Source organism: Carassius auratus, unplaced genomic scaffold (genome assembly GCF_003368295.1).
Source record: "Carassius auratus strain Wakin unplaced genomic scaffold, ASM336829v1 scaf_tig00009057, whole genome shotgun sequence".
Lineage (NCBI taxonomy): Eukaryota > Metazoa > Chordata > Actinopteri > Cypriniformes > Cyprinidae > Carassius > Carassius auratus.
In genome coordinates, this window is record NW_020523997.1 from 1 (window position 1) to 22,911 (window position 22,911).

Sequence of the window (22,911 nt, forward strand, 5' to 3'; positions counted from 1 at the left end):
AAAAATAGGGGTGATATCAGGTAAAATGGGCCATAGTAACTGTTGCAAATAGCCTGTGGGGTGTAAAAAGTCCACTCCCTGGTGAGAACATCACTAACATGATTTAAAATTAATTTAACATACAATGCTCATTTAAACACGTTTTGGAAAGTTGTAACATTTCATTTTAAAAAGTGTCATCCATATCAATACATTCATTGTATTTAAATTCTCGTCACTGATAGTATTTGCCATTTTGTGCATTCAGCCAGTATACTACAGTTAACAAATATATCAAAATGGACACATTTTTTTTTATTCATTTTTTTTGAGGGGAAAAAGCAACTTTTGCTTCCTCAAAATGCTTCCTCAGATCTGATAGCAAACTTTTGATTCCAGATATTTACTTGGTTAAAGTTATAACTAAAGCTATAATGTGTCTGCTTGATGCATGAAAACAAACCTCACTGGTTCTTGCACATCAAAGCACTTTTAGGTTCTGTTTACCATATTTTAATGTGCATGTGATAAAAGAAAAATGCTAAAAAAAATATTGAGTACTTCTTAAGTTGAAATAAATTGTAATGAGTAAAAAGTACTGTTTTTGTCTTCAGAAATGTAATCAAGTAAAAGTACAAGTAATCAGCTTACATTTTATATGAAGAAAGTACAAATACCCCCCAAAATAATATTAAGTACAGTATCCAGTAAAATTACTCAAGTATTTTACACCCGTGCAAATAGCAAACATCCCAAAATATTAGGCCAGTATTATAATATAATTATGGCTTTACAAAACGCATCAAAATAAAAAATAAATATAATAAAATATGATAAATACAACAACAAATGTTACTTTCTAACTGTATTTACATTTCTCACATCTGTGTACATACCTACAACCTTGTAATAAATTAAAATATAGTTCTTGACGAAGGAGTTCCTGAAAAGATGATTACCCCTGCAAAAAAAGTATTACAAATTAAAGTTCACGTTCTGTTGAGGCAGACAGACGCACGTGAGAACGTCGTGCTCGCGTGAGCTGGTAACCATAGCAACACCCGGCCGACGATTTAAGTTTTTCAAATTGAGGAATTGTTTTTTTCGTTCCTTAACAGTTACACAAAACAGCTACTGAGAAACGACTTAAGGTAGTTACTGGGTTTGATTAATTCCAATAACTAAGACTGATTCGGTTACTTTCATTCGCTCTTCTTTGACTGTATAAGTTTGAATTTGAGTGAAGCCGTCCGAAGTGACGTTAGCTGAATCAGGGTTTCTTGCATAAAAGTATGTATGTAGCCCTAACGTTATATGTTTAACAGCGTTCAAAAGGTTCAGTAACGACGAACGTTTTGCGTGTATTTTTGTTTTGGTGTTTCGCCCAGATCAGATAAACGCCTTTATTTTGATCTGTAAACGTTACGTGACGTCGATTAATCATGACAAGTCAAATTAGGCTAACGTTACCGTGATTATGCTCCACCATAGATATAAACACATCTCAAAATGACAAATGCTTTCGTTATCTGACGTGTATCTAGCTGTAACTGGCCCAAAGTGACTATGCATTTAGAAAGGCGTATATCCTTCTTTTTAAATAATAGTTGAAGTCCAAGTCCCTAAAATTAATTTAATAACTCGCACCATGATGGAAACTAATAACCTACTGAATGATTGACACACGGAATGATATTGAAATGTTTGTCTCGTAGGTCAAAGAGACACCTATCGCCATGAACGCAGTAAAGCTAGTGAAGTTAGAGAAATCCTGCTGTCCTGGTCACTGCAGGTCCCGAGCAGTTTTCAGATTACTCATTAATGTGCACGGGACAGATGGAAACAACAGGTAACGTTAGGCTTCTTTCTCTTGTGCAGGTTAATTAGTTAGGCTATGTATTGATCTAATGCAGAGTATATTGTATAATTTTGTATGGAATCTCATTTTGTATTCATCTGAAATGCCTGAAATGTCCCTCTCTCTCTCTAATGAAAAGACACCATACACAGTTGTATTAACTGATTCTTTAAAACAGAAAGATTATTAATTGTATGCACTCTGTTCCATTTCATCAAGAGCTTCATCGCCAGCTGCCTCCATCATCCATCCAGTCGGTGTGGAACATCATCAGATGAGATGTCACACAGACACTCAGGAAACGCAGCTCTCCAGAAACCGAGAGGCAGATGGACGACACCATCCTTAACAGACTCAACGCATGGAAGTAGACAATGAGGAATCCGAGAGACCTTTCCATCAGAAGGAACAAAGCCTTTTGAGAAGAAGCCATCAAAATACTACTCATCTTTTTCATTATTTTGGGAAATTATTGTTATTTTCATGATTGCCAGCCAATAATGTTTATCTGGAGTGGGAAAGAATCGTAAGGGCAACTGAGTTTTAACAAAATGCAATGCATAGCTTTGTAAAACTGCGCTTTAGTGGAATGTACAACCCACCCATATGAACCACATTACCTTCAGCACTCAATAAAGCTTATCAAAAAGTGTCCTTTTGTGATTTTTTTTTCTTCTATGCTATTGTTTCTATATGTTTTAAGTATTTGCGTGTGTTAAAATGTCAATAAACATGGATAAATGCCCGGAAACTCTTGTAAAGGGTGACTTGAGCAGGTGCAAAGGTCATTGCAAATATCAATAATACACATTCATCTCTGCAGCTCTAGTTAAAGGCATAATTATAAGAAATGAAAAAAGTGAGGACTTTTTTTGTGTGAAAAGGTGCGGTTTGTTCATGTTATCATGTCATTTCAGAAGGAGTAGCCTGCAGACACAAGATGTGTTTGTTATTATGAATAAAATAAAATACATATTTTTACCTATAATTATAAACTGTTATGTGCTTTATATATATATTTTTATATATATTTATATACAGTATATATATATTTATATATATATATATATATATATATATATATCTATATATAATATATATATATATATATATATATATATATATACACACACATATGAATCAAGTGCATGAAAACAAAGACTGCATTTCTAAAACCGTATTTTTCAGAGTAGACTTTAATAAAAAAAAATATATTTCTCACACATTCTTTTGCATTAAAAATGACTAAAATTTTGAAGAACAGTAACATTATTTCTTTAATCTTTTAGAAGCATGCATGTTACATTTCAAAAATATTTTAAGCAAAAATAATATTTCTGTTACTGTAAAATGTGTGCGCTTATGCTGAGCTGGGAATGCGAAAACTGGAAAATGTAAAATCCAAAATACCATAATCCGTCATCCAGGTGATCTTTGGACTGGAAGGGACATTTTGATGGCTACAAAAATCCATAAGGCGGTAATCATCTGATCCATGAACATAAACAGAGCCGATCGTTGCTAATTTGCTCTGATGTCATTGATGAAGAGCCTGACGATGTCACCTTTTGACGTAAACACGTCAGAGGTGAGACATTCCGTTTCAATAAAAGGCTCCGGATCGCAGGAGCATCAGAGGACCAGGAGGAAAGAAGCAGCAGGAATATCCGCCTACCAGTGTTTACTCTCCAAAGACCCAACTGATACTCAGAGTAAGTTCCCACTCTCCATCTTTCTGTTTTCTTCTCTTTATACATGTTCTGTTTGTTTCATAATGCTTCACTGAGTTTTTTCTTTTCTTTTCTTTTTTCAGATGAACAGGTGTGTCGGTGGAGTGTGTGTGTCTCTTATAGTGTGCGCGTTTCTCACGGAAACACTCGGAATGGTGATCGCGGTAAGATTCATAATGATTCATTTCATTACCTAATACTGTAGGCTGGGTTTTATCGCAAATTAAATTACGGGAAAGTTGAAACAGTGATAGTTTAAAGATAGCGGAACTGTTCTGTCTAACATCTTGTTATAGGACAGACCGGGGCTGGTTGTCACAATTTTACCCGAGTAAAGTGTTCTGACAATCTCACGGGGATTTTTTTTAAAGGCAATTACTGCTTACATACATAACTTAAAAATTTGCTATAAATATTTAATTGGGTAAGAAAAAAGAATGCACGTTTACTTTTGCCCCAATAACTGGACATGTTTCGGGCTTTATGGGGTAAGTTGTCATAACTGGACACGGCATTAAAAAATAATATTACAGAGTTTTCGGCAAAATAGCATAAATGTAGCGTAACATTTATAAAGGTAATGTAAAATGTAAAAAACAATAGTAATGTAAAAACAAATATTGTTATTTAATAAACCGTCAAATTAACATTTTTTGTTAAAGTTGATATTAACATCATATCACTTAATAAAATATAGTTATCAGCTGTAAAATATAAGGGCACCAGTACAGAATTTTTTACAGTGAATTTCCAAATGTAAATGGATTTTTTTTTTTTTTTTACAATGCATAACTTGTAGGCTATAACTTGAACTTTTATATTTATATATATATATATATATATATACATATTCTATAAAACAGGCAAAAGAGAAGAGAGGATGGACCCTCAACAGTGCTGGGTATCTCCTCGGTCCACGTGAGTACCCCATTACATCTTTTGTAGACTTTTTTTTTTTCTGTCTTCTCCAATAATACAACTCTTTATCTTTCCCCGCAGCTGTTTATTATAAAAACAGTTGTGTATGATTTATGTAACTGTTCTGACACATACATTCTTTCTTCATTTGTTTTGCTGTATTTTTGCGTTGAGCTCACAGGTCTACTTTTTAAACCTTGTACTCTTTAGTGTGTCCGTACTGTCTGTGCAGGCCTGTTCTCTGTCTTTGATGAAATGTGTTGGGGTACACTGATGTTGAGCTCACCTGTGTAGGTCAGTTACATAAGCTCCCTGTGTTTCAGGTCGTATTGATCACCTTATACAGATTAAGGATTCTCCCAGTGCAAGGGGGAGAGAGGATCTGCTTGGTCAATGTAAGATAGCACCTGCAGGTTATTGAAGTCAGAGGAGGAATTGCTCTGTGGCGTTCCGCTCTTTGTGCTGTTTTCCGTTGCTGGTGAAGCTTCCATTCAGCATGAATCAAAGACAGATCTTTTCACCTAAACTGGAAAGATCAATCAAGCTTTAAAAGCATTTCTGTGTGCAATAGCATGAAGTATTCTTCTTCATGGACTTTCTAAATACTGCCATATGACTTCAACTAAATGTATTAAATCATGGCAGCAGGTTTAGTTCTGAATATATATGAGCAATATCTGCTGTTTTCCATAATTGCATTAAATAGTCTGTTAAAGGTGATTTTGCTCTTTTTACATCCTCTATCTTTCGCTCTACTCTCTGTCTCTGCTTGTCCACTTGCTGTGAGCTCCTGCCGTCGTTTTTGCAGTTAAACTGCTATTTAGTGCCCTTGTGGAAAAGGAGTACACTTTAGAATAATTTTAAATTTAGTATGGAAATAACATACACTAAAAGAATATACTTCAGTGAAAACTGAATGTAATGTTATCGGACACTTACTTGCATATATTTAGCAATTAAATGGAATTTATTACAATTATAGTTTAAATTTATATTAGTTGAACTTGAGTGCTTTTTTGACCCACTTAAGTACATCTTTATAAGTAATTTCATAATTATATAGTGTATTGCTGAATTTACTGACTAGCATTTATGGTGCATTCCCATATAGCCTATTTAATGTAATCTTTACTGAAACTTTTATGTTATGTATTAAAATAATTAGTAAGTATATATTACTTAAAGGTACAAACTTTTAACTCGGCATTGTTATTAAAAGTGTGCTTAAGTGTGTTAGGAAATTTAGGTAATATTAGATTATCTGCAAGTAAAAAATTTAAAAATATACTTCTAAGTTTTGAAGTACACTACAAGTGTACATTTAATACAATTAAGTGCACTTCTTTATTTCCGCAAGGGTGTGAGCTTGTGCTTCATATTGCAACAAAAAAAAAAGCAGTTCCATGACTCAATACCTGTAGGTTGCTCTACTCAGTCTGTCCCAAAAAACAGAAAAAAAAGAAAAAAAAAAAAGATATGCGTCGGATAATGGCTTGTCGGCATTAGGAACATATGTGTGCCACAGGCAGGTCTATGAATATCAGCCGGGGCGTCAGGGTCTGATGGCGTGGTGCTCAGCGGGCTGTTCAAATGATCAATGTGATTATTTATTTGCTTTGTGATCAGATGCCATAGACAGCCACAGGAGCCTTAGCCTTAGTGACAAGCACGGAGTGTCAGGGAAGAGAGAAATGCCAATAGAGGAAGATTTCAAGACAGGTAAGAAACATGCACTGCCTGTAGGAACTCATCTGTGTAAAAAATGGATTTGTGTTAATTAAGATCATGATTCTATATTGTTTACTAGACTCTATAAAGGCTGGGATGTGGATTATATTATGCATTAATTGTTAATGTACTTTCACAGATGTTGTGGCAAGACTTCATCAGTAAAATAATAACTCTATGAAATCTTGTAATGACTGTTTTCTGCTTTTTAGCAGCTCTGAGGATATCAGATGAGGATGTTGTCCATACTATCATAGACTTTCTTTCTTATCTCAAATTAAAAGGTAAGTGCAGTTGTTATTTTTTATTTATTTATTGTAATATCATTACAAAATATGAGTTTTGAATATGATTTCAAAAAGAAACACAAAGAATATATATACATGCACATAAAGAACTAGTAATGTATATTCCATGCAATCCTGAAAAACCATCTCTGTAGGTTTTGGTCGAATAAGACCCAAAAAATAACTGTTCACCTAAAGTAATTTGACTGCAAGAAAGAGAACTGTTGTAATCTTCATATTTTTACTTCACCCTGCAGAAATTGGAGCTCTGGACAGTCTGCCTTCTTCTCTCACGTCAGAGGAAATAAGTCAATCCTAATTCTGACCGAATCCATGACACACCGTGACCTCCACCGCGCTCTCAGAGGCTGTATTAACATTCAAATTCTTCACCGCTAAACTGTCAATATTACCACGTAACTTTACTCTGTCAGAATCATTTGACGGCTCAGGTGGAGATGGATTCAAAAAATAAAACTCATAAATGGCATTCGACTCACCTTATTGTCTGTCTCATTATCTTTCTTTTATATTCATAGAAAAGGCAGTAACCATGACAGACTATTACTTTTATATTTGCAAAGTATAAACACACCCATAACAATTCTCAGAAGACCTACTATTTTACTTCTTGATTGGTACATGCAGACTGAAACATGAATAATTAATACTGCCGGCTGTTCTTCTGGTCTTAGCTTCTCAGCGGTCATCTGGCACTCAGATCACATATCCACCATGATGTTTCTCCGTGAATCCAGAAATGACAGACAAAACTGATGATATGCTCTCCTCCGGGCTTAAAGGAGCCTTCAAATGCAAGAAAATGGGTTAAAACTAAATCATTTTTATCAAGACAATTGAAAAACACATTCAGACTCACCACTGGTCCGCCCATATCAGTGCACACCCAACCAGGGTGAAGGGCGACGCACAAGATCTTCTCAGTTTCCAGATCGGTAGCCAAACACCTCATAACCATATTCAAGGCACTCTTGCATATTGCAAAAATCAATGTTAAGTATGTAGAAGTCTATTATCTTTCCCACAAAGCAACTAAGCAGGTGTTTTACCTTAGATGGCCTGTATGTTTAACTCTCAGATGAGCCCCAGATGAGCTGAACAGATCCCAGGATGGACGACACATTGATCACTGCAGCTCTCTGGATTCCCATGTCACTGCCTTCAGCTGCTGCCCTTCTGAAAGAGATGATGGGTATTCGATAAAGATAAGCTTTTGATTTAAATATGTAGATACTGAAAATAAAATACCATTAAGAAAGTTTGTTTATAGTTGCCTGCGGATGGTAATTAATCAGCATTAATTAATGGATTCCACTGCCTGTGCTGCTGCATCCACACTGCTGACATCTGAAATAATAAAGACTGATTTGTGAATCCATTTGATTTGGTTCATTAAACAGATTTGCTTCCAAATCAAACATGCCAATGGCTTATTTATCTAAAAAAATAAAATAACCAATGACATTTTTTTACAAAAGAGCATAGCTAGAAAACTGTTTATTCACTCTAAAACTTTCTATTACTTATTATGGATTTTTAAAATCGTTTTAAGTCATTGAAATACACTACATGGAAAGTAACCTTAAATAAGCTCAAAATGACAAGTTTTAAATGACATCACAACATGGCAAAAAACAAAAATGAACATAACAAAGTTACTAAAATTGAAAACGAAAATATATAAAGATATTCATTTAAAACATTAATATATATATATATATATATATATATATATATATATATATATATATATATATATATATATATATATATATATATATATATATATATACTATAATAATTAAAAAATGATTTCCAGAAATGTTTGAATCCTGTAGATAACTATAACATAAATCCAATTTCTTCTTCATTTATATATTATATAGAGTTTGACATGTAATATATAGAGTTTAATGTGGAAATTAAACTATATTTTGTCAACGTCAATAAGAATCACATTTATTTGTCCTTTCTCTCCATCTATTGGACATATATAAGAATTGCACTTCAATAATATTAATAGGATTCATTTATGTGGAGGTTGGGTGGTATTTAAAATACAACATTTTATTAAATCTTAAATAATAATACATACACTGGTTGCGATTTATTTATATTTTTTTCTATATAGCCTACTTTGAAAAATCAAGTCGCGGGTTTTGCTGTCCTGATTTTCGCGCTTTTTACAGTAACTTATCTGCAGTGTCGAAAAACAGATCCAGCCTCAGATAAGTTAACTTTGTTATTTTAAAACGGTAAAAAAAAAAAAAAACTTAGTTATATGTATCACAATGTCAGTAAATTTGCCATTATCTTGAGGTGGATGAATGATTAGCTGAATATGTCTGTGTGATTCAAGCGCCATCTAGAGCTGGAGTAATGAATGAGCTGGAGGACCAAAAAAAAAAAAAAAAAAAAAAGTAATCTGAGAGGTCTCTTGTTCCTTTACACCACACCCATGCAAGTCCTATACTGGCAAATCTCATCAGTCATGGGATGCATTCAGGATGGAAGAATCCCTCAGGGAGGATGACTACACCTCTTACAGGATTCTTCATCTGCTGTCATGTGATCCATTGCCTCCAGTGGCCCACTTTAGCTTAGCGTCCTATCCTGAATATTCACTGGCTCAGTCTAGCCATTATCAGCATGCACTAGGCCCCCAACCCACCTCATGAGGCTTTTCATTATGGCATGTCATCAGTGAGTGTGCACAAATCGAAAGTATTTTCTATATGAAATCATGATGTTATGATGATTGATGCTTCTGTACAAAAATAACTGCTTTGTCCTGACCATGTAAAATCAGCTCTTAGCAAACAATTTCTTTTGGCAGTTCTTGTTCTTGAGATGTCTACAACAACTGTAAAACTGCTGCAATAATACTGAACATAACTGAGGGAGATCCCAGGCTATAAAGATCAACCACATGACTAAAATAAACCAACTTAAATGGTCTCTTTTACTAGATGCCACTCATAACTCTATTATATTCCACACTTTCATTGCTCTTTATAAGCCTGTCTGGACAAGTATCCAGGGCCATTTCAGTTTAAAATTGTCAATTGCAGGAAACGGGAATGTGAAGGGATATCACACAAAAGTCTGCAGCTGCAAGCGTTCAGGTTGCCTGAAGAAATACTGCGAGTGTTAAGGGTAAACTGATCTGATGTGATGTATTTTCAGTAGTGCGTTTATTAGAAGCCACTTTACGCTTTAATTCCCCACAGGCCAAAACCAAAAGCATGTGCATGTCCACTTGTAAGTGTGTGGGCTGCCGAAACGATGAGAAAAGCCTTTTGACAAAGAGCTTTGAGCAGGACAGGCCAGTGTCCAGCAGCTACAGCCCGACCAGGTGCACGTGAGACCTGTAATACTGTAATCATGTAAACAACAGCAAAATAACAAATCATTTTTTTTAAATGTTTTTTTGAATTTCCTTTCTTAAAAATACAATTAAAATAAAAACCTAAGAACTGTAGGCTTGTCTTGTCAAAGATTAGATGTTTGTTGACTGTAATGCTTAATGTTCAGCAGTCATTACTCCAATATTCAGTCTTACATGGTTCATCAGGAATCAATCAAACATGCTGATTTGATATTTTTTTTTCAAAATTATTTGGTGTATAGAAAGTTCATTGAACAACATTTATTTTCAACATATCAACATATATTTTTTTGTAACATTATAAGTGAAAGTGAAGTGACATTCAGCCAAGTATGGTGACCCATACTCAGAATTTGTGCTCTGCATTTAACCCATCACACACACAGAGCAGTGAACACACACACACACACACACTGTGAGCACACACCCGGAGCAGTGGGCAGCCATTTATGCTGCGGCGCCCGGGGAGCAGTTGGGGGTTCAATGCCTTGCTCAAGGGCACCTAAGTCGTGGTATTGAAGGTGGAGAGAGAGCTGTTCATGCACTGCCGCCACCCACAATTCCGTCCGGCCCGAGACTAGAACTCACAACCCTTCGATTGGGAGTCCAACCCTCTAACCATTAGGCCATGACTTCCCCCATTATAAATGACTTTAATGTCCCTTTTGATCAGTTTAATGCTTTATTTTTTAATAAAAGTCTTTCTTTCTTTCCCCAAACATTTGAATGGTAGTGTATCATGGTTTCCTTTCCATATCCATTAACATAAAGCATAAAAAGCAGCACAACTGTTTTCAACATACATAATAAGAAGAAATGTAATGTTTCTCTTCAAAATCAGCGTATTAGAATGAGTTCTGAAAGATCATGTGACACTGAAGACTGGAGTAATGATGCTGAAAATACAGCTTTACTATCACATAAATACATTAAAACAGAAACTGTAATAATATTTTGTAATATTACCATTTTTACTGTATATATATATATATATATATATATATATATATATATATATATATATATATATATATATATATATATATATATATATATATATATATATATATATAGTAGATATGTGAATCAAGACGGTTCACTTCAGTGTCACTTTCAAGATTGTTAGCATCACTGTAAACTAGCCCAACGAGACTGAGGTTACAGGCTACTGCTTGTGTCGTGCTTTGTTGGTTGTTTTTCAAATGGTAGTAAATGAGAGCAGTAGGGTTTTGTTCTTCTGTTGGTCACTGAGGGTGTCTTTTGATAGGAGTCCTCTGGAGTGCATCACGCCTGATGTAGTGGAAGCCGCATGCGGCTGTGTCCTCGTCCAGACTAAAGAGGCTGAGAAGGAAGGGGACACTTCGGCTCACGCTGAGAGAATGATTTTGGAGGAGTTTGGTCAGTGCCTGACGCAGATTGTTCGATCAAAATTCAAATCCACCAGCGTGCAATTAAATGAGTGGCTGGGGAACAGATGCTCCGTGTTACAATTGATCCAGATGTGCTTTGGTTACCAACAAGTGTTTATTTACTTTAATGTTAAGAGCTAAAAATTCACATCTGCATGACTTTAATAGCACATTTTATTTATATTTAGTTATATATATTTGACTATTATTTATTGTTTGTTTTTGTTCATTCCCACCACCTCACATCTACAGGATTTTAATTGAACATTATATATTTAAATATATTATCTAAATAAATAAATTTTATTTAAATTATTCTATCCACTTTTTTTTATTTGTAGTTTGTTGACAGTCTTATTTATATCTTTCATAGTCAGGAAAAGCAAAATCTTTGACAAAACCTTGCTATTTAACTGTTCGAACAGGAATAGTGTTAACATGTTTTTTTTTTTTTTTGTTCAGGAATGTTTTATCCTGTTTGGAAACTTGTTCTCATTTCATACATTGCAAATTTAGTATGGCATTATGTTTCTCTGTAATGGAGCAGTCACTGTTTTTATGCATTAATGACTTTCTTTTTTTTCTGTGTCAGTATTTATTTATTTATTTAAAATATAAATGGTACTTGATACATATAAATCAATCAACTTCCTGCTCTTTTTTTAAATTGTTCCATTTCTTATATTTTTATCTTACACCTACCAAATCCTACTTATTAAATAAAAGTGTTAACTTTACATCACCTTTTATGCAGCCAACTCGATTCAAGCCATTTTGGCTTCAAGGTTACGACACTCTTTCGAAAAAAATGAGATGTAGAATTTTAGAGAGACAGCTGTAGGGTAAATCTCACTGTATTGATTTCATAATGGGCGATGCTCTTGACGTCAGGCTTTTGTGCAGGTTAATGTAGAGCGTGTTCCCATTATAGGACAAGGTGCAAAGCAAGTGATGTCTCTCGCAGGGGGCTGTATCGAACCTTGGGTCCTGTTGTTAAAGAAGGACATAAATAGAGCAGTAGAGAACTGGACCGTTCAGATCGGTTTAGTTCTTCTGATCAAAAACGATTCTTGATCCGACAAAAATGGTAAATATGCATATACGTATTTTTCTGTGCAGACATCAGCATAGAACACCAAATGATTTTTCATCTGTTTTCTCTTCATAGATATCAAGAATGTGGATTTTATGGACGTGCACAGTGATATTTTTACTGATGAGGGAGTGTCATTGCATTCAGAAGGTACCTTTATATATATATATATATAATTCCTTTAATTGTTTATTACAAATATGTTTTTGCTGTTTCTTTTACTCATGTACTGTTCATGTCTTTTAATAGACCACATTATCCAAGAACTGGGGACCACAGTCAATGCTTTACTTAAAAGGAAAACGTGAGTGTTGTCTGGTCTCCCCAAAACTCAAATCGATCGCCTGGTAGGCTAATGATAATCCTGAGTGTTTTTTTAGCTAATATTCTGTTTGAAACAGTGATATGAATATAAGTGCCCAGATTTAGATTTCTTGCAGTATTCGTATTGAATTTCCTTTTCCCCCAGATGGAAGACGATTTGTTCCTGACATTGATGACATTATTCCAAGCTCAGGGTTAAATAGCTGGTATGCAGTTCTCAAAGGTATGGATCAATAATTCGTTAACGTGTGAAATGGTTGCAGATACTACAGGTAAATTAAGTTCTTGAGTTGCTTTACCTTCCATAATGCTGAGTGGTGTGTTTTCTTTAAGGGTTTCAGAAACTGAAGTCGCTGAATGCAAGAAAACAGTCAGGATTGTTCAAAACGCAGAACTTTATTAACCGCTAACTGAAGTACAAACAGTTTACACAGTTAACCTCGGAACATTCTCAGAAGGTTCTTGCAAAGTTCTCTCAAAGTTATTGACAAACATTCTTCCAGTTGCATTAATACGACATTTGTTCAAAGTCATCTGGTCTTTTATAATGTTATCAGAACATTCGCACATAAATGTTGTTTATACATTGTTTATGAAACAATTCTCTCAAACATCTTAGTTGGACGTTAGTCTGTTTTTTTAAACATTACTACCAATTATTACTTGTTGCAGAACATTCAAAAATAACATTCCCATAATGTTTGCAAGCTAAATTAGCATATACATATAAAACATTGTTTTAATGTTTCTCTGATTTCAAGAAAGAAAAAAAAAAAACGTTTTGAAAACATTTAAAGAACTAGACATTTTGAAAACATTTATAAATAATGTTTTCATAACTTAATGGGAATGTCAGCAACACTTAGAACGTATTTTTTTCGCTGGGTCTGTACAGTGTGCCATATTTTGTAATGTTTAAGATTCAGAATAAATCTGTTTATGTCAAATATAACTTTTTTTTGCCTTCTGTTAAGTTGTATTGTTCTGACATGAAACTGTTTAGCTTTATAATCTTCAGAAATTCACAATTAAGATGGAATATCCCAATGTTTTAACAGTGCTGTAAGTCATGTTTTATAAATAAAAGTACTTTGGTTTGATGTGTTAACAGATAACATTCACAGTGATGATGGATTATATCCTAAATTGTCATATATGGTTATTTTATGCATCCACATGACAAACAGAGATCAATAAATGTAAATACATGCGAGGCAACTGAGGTACTTCAGATGACCTTAAATGCCTCCGACTCACAGCCAAAGTCCAACAGCTGCAAAGAGAGAGATCAGGTCATGTGAGCCAGACGTGTTGTCTGATTAGAGAGCAATGGCTCCTTTCACTGCCATGTGCTTCAGTGTGTTCAATGAAAACACTGGGAGATATTCTCTTACAATATGTCTCTGTTTAACAGTGACAATTGCAAAGTTAATATTTCTCTCTGTCACCTTGCCAGCAGTTTTACTTTCTCAGGGTCACATAACTTTGAAGCAAGCCATTCTGAATATGTTTGTGTTGTAATTTGAGGAAGTATTTGTATGAAAGGACAGTAAGGCTCTTGTAAAGCTCAAGCATTTTAACATGATCAGTTATTGCTTGATTGTTTACACAGTGGCAGGAAAATTAACTTACAAGGTGCAAATAATTGGTTATGATCACAAATTAATGCATGAAAACATCGAAAAATTTGTCAAATCCATTACTAATATTTGCTCATCTTTGTACTGTTTTCAAACTAAATATGATGTAACTTCCTAGATAATAATGCAATTAAAGGATTCGATCAAAATTCACACCTACAGTTGTTTAATTAAAAACGTTAAAAAGATGTTAAAAAGATGTTTTTCATCTTTAAATGTTTGAGTATATTTATCCAATTTGCTAGACACACTACTGTACAAAAGTTTGACGTTTAAAAAAAATATATATTATTCTCACCAAGACTACATTTAAAAATAGTAATACTGTGAAATAGTATTGCAATTTAAAATGCCAATTTGACGATAAAAAAGCATCCCCTATTGATATCAATGGTGAAGAGAGTTCTGCTGCTATTATTTTTCAGGATTCTTTGCTGAATAGAAAGATTTTTTATTTCCTTCTTGCTCAATAAAAGCATTAATTTCTTTCAAAACGGGTAATGTATATGATGGCGACATTTCTTATATATCAATAGCTCCATCTTCTGGTACATTACTGGTGGGACAGAAATAACTCATCTAGTGGTTGTGGTTTAACAAGGTTCAAGTTCAAGTTCAACATACACTTTCAACAGTACATATTTCAAGTCTGCGTGCATTTTGAAATACAGGCTTGAAAAGCATCCATTTAACACTTAAACACTAAAATATAAGAAAATAACCCAAACAAAGTGTGAAAATGTAAAAGAAAAAATGCAGAAAATAAATCAAGGTAAAACTAGAGGCACTCGAAAAAAATTTTTATGAACATACAGATTCGGATTTTTGTGTTTCAGTGCTTCCGTTTATACATTTTAAGAGGTCTTGCAGGCTGCAGGCATCCTATGATTGCAGGCACAAACACACTCTCCATCTTGGTGCGTCTTAATTTACGCAAACCGAGCCGGATAGCCAATTAAACAGAGCGAGCTTATCACACGCGCAGCGGATTGGCAAACACGCACATTTCCTTTTGTTTTTTCCTCTCCCTGACCTTAAATAGGACTTGGCAGGTGGACAAGATATTGCAGCTCTCGCTTTCCCTGTAGGGCGCATTTCGAGACCACTCGAGCCGCGCGCGACTGGAGCGTCTACTTTAGCGTTTGGATATATCCGAAAACAGACGATGTCAGGCTTGAATCGTTCTTTCAACCTGCTGAGGAGTGTGATGAGACATCAAATCACACCTAAAGCTAATATTTCAGCCAAACCAGCCAAGCATGTGCTGTCCGCTGGGGTGAGTATGAGCTGACTTTCACGCGACTAGTACATACTTGCGCACTTTGACCAGACTGACGGAGCGCGCAACAGTGCGACGGCCCATGAAAAAAGTGTTTACATTTAATACCCGAATAAGCGAATCTACAAAAGAATGAAATGAATACCTGTAGCCTATATAAATAATATCTGACCCGGTATAATTAAAGTGAGACGGGACAAATTCGAAAACGCCATTAGTCGTATTTGCGCGCTCACGTACAGTGTGGAAATGGCGCGCGAGTCTGTCATATCAACATTTTCGAAGCCGTTAAACGAAGAAAATAGTTTTAGAGTCTTTAATTAATGGGACTGAACTCCTTCGAGGCCTTCTGGAAACCAGCCAATTTTATGACCTTCTCGAACAAATAAAGGCGTCATGTTGGGAAGTTGGCTTTGTTTCATTCGATACAGCTAAAAGGTTTTAAACCCTTGTTTACTGCTGGACTATGCTTGTTTACTAGTCTGGTCCAGCGAAAAAACAGTTTAGACCAGCTAATCCAGCTACTATGTTCCAAAACACAAATACCTCAGTTGTAGTTTATTTTCCATCTGGGGTAACTTAGTTGTGCACTGCTATATTTTGCCCAAATAAAAAAAAAAATCGCATAATAGTCTCTAAGGGAAAAGGCAACAAAAATATAGCCAGCTTGAGTTAAATGCATGGGAAAATAGCTTGGCTAGTTTATATAAAAAAAATAAAAATAATCTAGTCTAATATAGTACAGCATCTGATGACCGTCCCTGTGTTCTCAATGCAGGAGCAAACCTTTGTCATGGTGGTTATGTTCGCGACCATCCTGGGCCCCTCTGGCTGGATCCTGGCAAATTTGGAGGAGTACAAGAAACGTCCTGGAGCAGCTGAATAAGAACCGTCTGCCTCTGAGCATTCCTCCTTACGAAGACTATTTAACCTTGTTAAGAATGTTTTAATAAACGATTGTCCTTGAACGCCTCAACTGGTGGCACTGGTCTGTATCGAATAAAATACTTAATCATTTTAAGTTGCATTCTGCATACAACACGTGCTCTACAGTTGCTGTTAAATTATCAAAAGTCAATCAAACTGACCTTAAAACTGAAACTAAGATTCGCTAAATTAAAATAAAAATATTGCAATAAGCACACTGATTCACACACTAGTTATTGTGTCCATTTTCCAATAAGCAGGAAATATCTTATAGGTAGATTAACAATTCTAAGTATATATATATATATATATATATATATATATATGTATTTTGTTTCCATTATTAACAACAACAGAAAAAAGTACATTTATAAGATTTTGTGTTATGTAACCTTAAATTACAGAATTAATTTAAATGACAGAAAATTGGTTAATGCTGCTGGGCAAGTGTTTCTAACACTCTCTCTCTTCTATCCTTTTTTTCCTCTTTTTTTCCCTCTTTTGTAGTCATATAAACACCATGTTTTTTTTCTTTACAACTGAAGCAAATAGGAACACAAATCCATTGTTTTTGATCATCACCACTATAGAAGTTACCCAACTACGATGATTTCCACTTCCGAGGCCCAGAAACATGAAAAGAGTCCATTATAAAAAAGATGACCTTAAAGTTACTGTAGAATGCAGATGAATGATGCAATATTTGAAATGGTTTTATATGTAGATATGTATAAATATGAATCAATAGGTGCAAAGCTGCAAAAATATCTGCTTAAACCAAGATCAGATATTGTAAATAAAGTCACAAAACTTACTTTTTTTTTTTTTTAATACAAGGTCGAAGGAAATCATCTCGTCTATTCTCTATTATGATTTTGCACTGTTTTTTTTTTTTTTTGCCATTGCTCCATTGTTTCAGTGCAGGATGTGGCCAGTGTAGGAGTGGGAGTAACTGCATTTCAAATTAGATTTTGGAGTTCACTTGAGGTCACACATTCCAAATGTTAAGAAGCAAACTACTGTATTTTCAGGGTTTCACTTTAACAGTGCTGTTCTCAACAGTCAATACAGATCTATAATGAACAGACCTATTGATGACAAAATGAGTGTGATTGTGGTTCAGATGAGTTGAGAAAAAAAAAAACCTTCCTAATCCTACTCAAAATGATAAAGGGATAGTTCAACCAAAAAGTAAGATCTGTTATTATATACTCAACCCTCATGTTGTTACAAACCTGTGTGATATTCTTCTGCAGAACACAAAAGAAGATATTTTAAAGAACATTTTTAGCCCACGGCATATCATTATTTTGAGGGGGAGAACTATACCTTTACATATTGTATTGCGTATAAAAATCGAAAGAATGATTTTGAAAACAAGTTGCTTTAATAACATAATGAAGATACATGTATCACATAAAGAACAGACATTCGGGGAGAATGCAATGCAAGGGAACATTTGGATGGGACAGACAGTGTGAAGGACATTTCTAAGTGAGGATGTCCTGAGCCTGGTGTTCCACCAGCATGGCCATGTTGTTAACATCTCCACACCACAAGTCCAGACGATCCTTCATGCCCTTAATCTGTGGAGATGGGGAAAAACACTTTGTGTTGGCCGTAGAAAAAGCATATGTATGTGTATATAATGTCTCGTTGAGTTGGGCGTACCTGCTGCACATCCAGTACTCTGGGCTGAACCCAAGTCATGTGAACTTTCTGTTCCACCTCGTCGATGCTTCCCTTGATCAGTCCAACAGACAGAGCTTTCATCACCAACAGCTCCACCTAAGGGAAAGGATAAGGATAAAACCATCTCACAGACACAGATTAAGTCTGGTCCTGGATTAAAAACACTTCTGATGACTGAAAACACCTCATTATTACTAGCTTTAACCTGAGTCTGGCAATGTGTCTGTTTGAAGAGACCTTAGACAGTAACATAAAAAAATTAAATAATAATAAAAAAAAAATGTCTTTCCAGAATACTGCATCTACATATAAATATTGTTATATATTAAATGAAAAAAAAAATATATATACATTTTTATTCTTTTTTTTCCTAGAAAGAAAACAAACCTCATTCGCTTGGCCTTTGCACATCAAATTTTTATTTAATGTCTTTCCATAATACTGTATCTATTCATATATTAATAAATACTGTTATATATTATATATATATATATATATAATTATATATTTTTCCTATATATAAAATTATTATAATTTTTGTCTAGAGAGAGAAAACAAACCTCATTCTCTTGGATTTTTGCACTATGTGCAATTTCCTGGAACGTCAGCTGTCTGTGATTGGCTGGCCGTGTGAAAGTCATCTATGAAGACAATCAATCATTGTCTGTTTTAGCTTTGTTACTCAATAATGACTCGTCCTGTGAAACTTACTTAGCAATTTAACAATATACAGGTTTGAAGTCAATTTCCAGCTTATTACATTTTTAATAAATAGCATTTATACCTCCATGACACAGAGTAACTGGATCTTCTGCATGAGTTTTGCCTCATGAGCTGCAAGATCAGGCTTTGAGGAGAGAGAAAAAAATCAGGTTCACAACAACAATACTGATGAACTTGATTTTTGAATTTTGAGTAATTTACTACTACTGATAATAATAATTAATTTGCTCACCTGTTGACCCCATGCTGTCTTCAGGGCTTGGAATTTCTCCACGTTGCCTGCATTAAATGCATAGAGTGTATCTATGAGCCACTGTTTATCTGTGTTCCTCAGTGATTCAAGGACTGGGTGCATCAGCTGGAAACATCACAATAATGTGGTTTGTGCACACAATCTATCAGGACAAGCAGTTGCCAATGAAGTAGACAGAGCAGAAAAATGAACTTAAAATGTAAAACAAAAACAAAAAAGTAAAAAAAGAAAATGATAGCAAATTCAAAACATTAACATATATGATTACAGTAAATAAATAACACTATAACACTAATAACTTAAATTCAAGTTCATTTGTATAGCGCTTCTTACGATACAAATCATTGCAAAGCAAAATAACCTTTCTACAATATTTAGTAGTAGCTTATAAATGGTGACCGTCAGTTTATGTGCATATGGGAGGATTTTTCAGAAAAATTAAGACGTAGTAAACCAGACAATGAACACTATTAACAACAATTATTATATGATGCAATCACACTTGTAGCAATATTTGTTAGTTCTGTACAGGCACTTACCAGTTCTCCAAAGTTGTACACTCCCTCTCCGAGGAGGCCGGCCAGACCTAATGTGAAAGCTCTTTCTTGTTGCTCTGCTTCTGTTGTGAGATAAATGAACATTAACCTGCTGAATCACCATTTTTTCATATTTTCACCTGAAATGATGCATGTATGATTTCTGTAGGGTCAACACTAGAGGGTGCTGTTTCCCTAAGTATCTTGTCAAATGTAAACCTCATCCAGCAATCTGAATATTTACCAGGCACGTCTTTTGCTTCCACACATCCCAAGTACCGCAGGGCATCCTTGTAGTACAAAGCGTGGTTCCCAACGATGCGGTAATATTTGCTCGACAGATCGTAAAACCGCCCGTGCACTGATGTCACACCCGGGAGATTGTTCAGCATCTCTTCCACTTCCTCTACTAATTTCTGCAAAAATATTATACAAAAGACTACATCAATAAAAGTGGTGTGGTCACATTAGCAAAATATCCACGTATTTCGGAAAATTCCAGATCATGTAGAATCCTATAGGAATGACTGGATTTCATTTATAAAAAAAATCACTATGCGGAATGGAAAATGTGGCTGCAACTTAAGAACAGAAAAATATGCAAATAAATGACCTTTGTCGCTGGGAGGTCATTGATGTCGAGCTGGAGGCTGCCAATTGTTGTTTTGCAGAGGATGACGGCCTCTTCACTGACCTTGACCTGATTGAGTAAAATAACAAACAGTGATTTCAACGCCGTCAGACACGTTACAAACTCAAACACAGGAGAACAACTCGCTACCTTCTCCTTTGTTTTCTCAAGAAAAGTGATGGCTGTAGTTGGCTCTGTTGAAAAACAAGAGATGGTATTAATATTACAACATAAAGTAGTATTTTTTTTAGTTTACACTTTACAGCCTTTGTGATGGGAATCACCGAACACTAATGGGAAACACAAAGCTGTACCTGGCATTTGTCTTGCAACATGAAGGATGATTTCTACTAAGGACAATGGGTTGATTCTGTCAATAAAAAAAAATGAATTTTTCCATTAAATTGGAATTAATAGTTTTCCAGAAGCAGATCATCACAATATCCACATACATACTGCAGCTAACGAGTTGCTAATTACGCATTTTACTGCATTTCAGAGTTGTATCTTTTCTGTATGAACGGTGGGAGAAAGTACGAGGTACAAGTTACATTTTGACTCAGTGTTGCCACGTCTTGCTAAAAACAACAACGACAACCGGCTAATAAGAACAAGCCCACTTTAATACAATCCAGATGAACCTAAAATATTGCCAAAAACTAAATAATATCAAAAACACTTAATAAACATTGCTTATAATAAGTGGTCATGCCAACACTTCAGAAGTGTGCTTCTTACAAATGAGTCACTAGTCAAAATATTACTTATTAATCACATATTTAAATGTGGCGGTCACTTCTGAAACCTTACAGTGTTTACATGCTCAATGAACCGAGGCTCTAAAACGACAGACTTAACTATTATTATTACAAGTTTTCAGACACATGAGTGAATTCTCATCAGAACTGCATCTTACCTGTGTTCGAAATCACTGAGGAAGTTTTCATACAGCTGTGGAAAGCAAATACAAACTCTTCAAAGGTTTCACAACACATTTCTAAAGAGTGTAAATGCAGCTGAATCCTGATACTGTACCTGAATGAGACCGTCCCCTTTGGAGAAATAGGGGTCCTGCACGAAGACGGTCAACTTCAGAGTCAACTGATGCCACAATCTGTCAAAAGAGAAAGACATATATACATGTAAATAAATCTGTTTATCTGTCTATCAACCCATTTATATATGAACCTACCTATTTATCTATCTAAACATCTAACTATCTATCTATAAACTGATGGGCTGATATTTTAAGTCAAGCAAGCAGCTCAGGAACTGATTTAACAGCTTACAAAGTGTAACTTAAATGAATAATGCATGATTTAAAGCAGTATATTACATTAGAAAAAAATATTTAGATGAAAAACCTGAAAACAGCAACACCAGTAACGTTACAGACTAACATCTCTCCTCAGCAATGACTTGCTAGCCACATAAACACGCCAGAGCTCATTTTACAATAACTGCAACAACACATATAAAAGCACAGGCAAATTAAGGGCCAACACTGTCTTTAAACACATTCCAAGTGGACCTGGTAGAGTATATGCATTTTATAACTAATATAAGTAGCCTTTAGCTTAGCATGCTTAATGACTCAGCTAGCCCACATCATTCATACTTTCTGTTGTACAGATCCTCCATTGAGTGCCACACTGAGGCCATCTCAGGCGTCGGGCTCTTGCTCTGCTGTTGTTTGAGGTAACCGATGACATCTTTCATCTTGGATGAATGTTTGAGGCAGAAAAGTGATGCTCTCGATGCTGTCACGAATCAAACTACACCAATAAATTAAATGGACGCAGTGCAAAACAGCGCGCTACCGCCACATAGTGGATTGGAGGCAGGGTTGCCAAGTTCCAGGAAAATATCAACCTTAAGCTGATTCACAAGTTTTGAGTCACGTGTGAGCAGACTTGCCAAAATGGGCTACTTTAACACTGTTGGTTTTCATGTACGCTGGTTGTAGCTACCTCCATAACGTGACACTTAGCTTCTGGAATGTGAATTGTACTAGGGGAACCCCGCCAAAAACGTGTAATTTACTCCCTCCGTTTGTCGAGAAAACCTGGCAACCCAGTGTCTCCATCAAGAGCATAATTAATAGTGATGGGAAGTTCGATTCTTTTCCGCGAACCGGTTCTTTCGGACGGTTCGATTCAATAAACCGGTTGAAAAAACCGGTTCATCGGTTCTTTCACGCTCGACGTAATGACGTCATTGGCGATGACGTAATGGCGTCACGTCTATCAAACATTCAAATATATAAAGTCAGTAATCATAATAAAAAAAAAAAATAAAAAAAAATAAAAAAAAAAAAAAAAAAAAAAAAAAAAAAAGAAAAAAAAAAAAATAAAGTCAGTAATCATAACTTTAGTCAGTTAAAACCTCATAATCATGAAAAGTTTACATTTGAGTTTTGCAACAACACCTAAATACAGTAACAGCAATAATGTGCATATGAGGATTTAAGTCTTGAAGATATAAAGTAAATAAAT

The 22,911-nt window shown here is 35.0% G+C and overlaps 3 protein-coding genes and 1 long non-coding RNA gene across 7 annotated transcripts; 3 read left to right on the forward strand and 1 right to left on the reverse strand.

Moving 5' to 3' along the window:
- The first annotated feature begins 982 nt into the window (after window positions 1–982).
- LOC113072378 (uncharacterized) lies at window positions 983–2,138 on the forward strand. The gene is made up of 3 exons (XR_003280289.1): window positions 983–1,130; window positions 1,695–1,828; window positions 2,057–2,138. It is a non-coding gene; the product is annotated as an uncharacterized LOC113072378 (long non-coding RNA).
- A 1,220-nt stretch (window positions 2,139–3,358) lies between these two features.
- LOC113072377 (galanin peptides) lies at window positions 3,359–6,990 on the forward strand. Of its 4 annotated transcripts, none has more exons than XM_026245401.1 (7): window positions 3,359–3,549; window positions 3,651–3,731; window positions 4,431–4,485; window positions 4,809–4,880; window positions 6,112–6,204; window positions 6,429–6,497; window positions 6,758–6,990. In XM_026245401.1, exons 2-7 carry the CDS (start codon window positions 3,651–3,653, stop codon window positions 6,817–6,819), a joined length of 432 nt encoding a protein of 143 aa, XP_026101186.1. In that variant the 5' UTR covers window positions 3,359–3,549; the 3' UTR covers window positions 6,820–6,990. The 4 variants fall into 4 exon arrangements, with proteins under 4 accessions (XP_026101186.1, XP_026101185.1, XP_026101187.1 ...); XM_026245400.1 differs by having other exon boundaries at window positions 3,365–3,549; window positions 6,426–6,497; XM_026245402.1 differs by lacking the exon at window positions 4,809–4,880 and having other exon boundaries at window positions 3,373–3,549; window positions 6,426–6,497.
- Window positions 6,991–15,380: 8,390 nt separating this feature from the next.
- Window positions 15,381–16,630, forward strand: LOC113072380 (cytochrome c oxidase subunit 8B, mitochondrial-like). Its single transcript, XM_026245405.1, has 2 exons — window positions 15,381–15,651; window positions 16,433–16,630. The coding sequence occupies exons 1-2, from the start codon at window positions 15,541–15,543 to the stop codon at window positions 16,538–16,540; spliced, it is 219 nt and encodes a 72-aa protein (XP_026101190.1). The 5' UTR covers window positions 15,381–15,540; the 3' UTR covers window positions 16,541–16,630.
- A 1,316-nt stretch (window positions 16,631–17,946) lies between these two features.
- LOC113072379 (26S proteasome non-ATPase regulatory subunit 13-like) lies at window positions 17,947–22,212 on the reverse strand. The gene is made up of 13 exons (XM_026245404.1): window positions 22,035–22,212; window positions 21,452–21,530; window positions 21,333–21,367; window positions 20,731–20,786; window positions 20,567–20,610; window positions 20,399–20,485; window positions 20,030–20,201; window positions 19,789–19,868; window positions 19,229–19,354; window positions 19,058–19,120; window positions 18,834–18,914; window positions 18,253–18,369; window positions 17,947–18,167 (listed from the first exon to the last, which is right to left on the reverse strand). The coding sequence occupies exons 1-13, from the start codon at window positions 22,133–22,135 to the stop codon at window positions 18,072–18,074; spliced, it is 1,137 nt and encodes a 378-aa protein (XP_026101189.1). The 5' UTR covers window positions 22,136–22,212; the 3' UTR covers window positions 17,947–18,071.
- Between the last annotated feature and the right edge of the window lie 699 nt (window positions 22,213–22,911).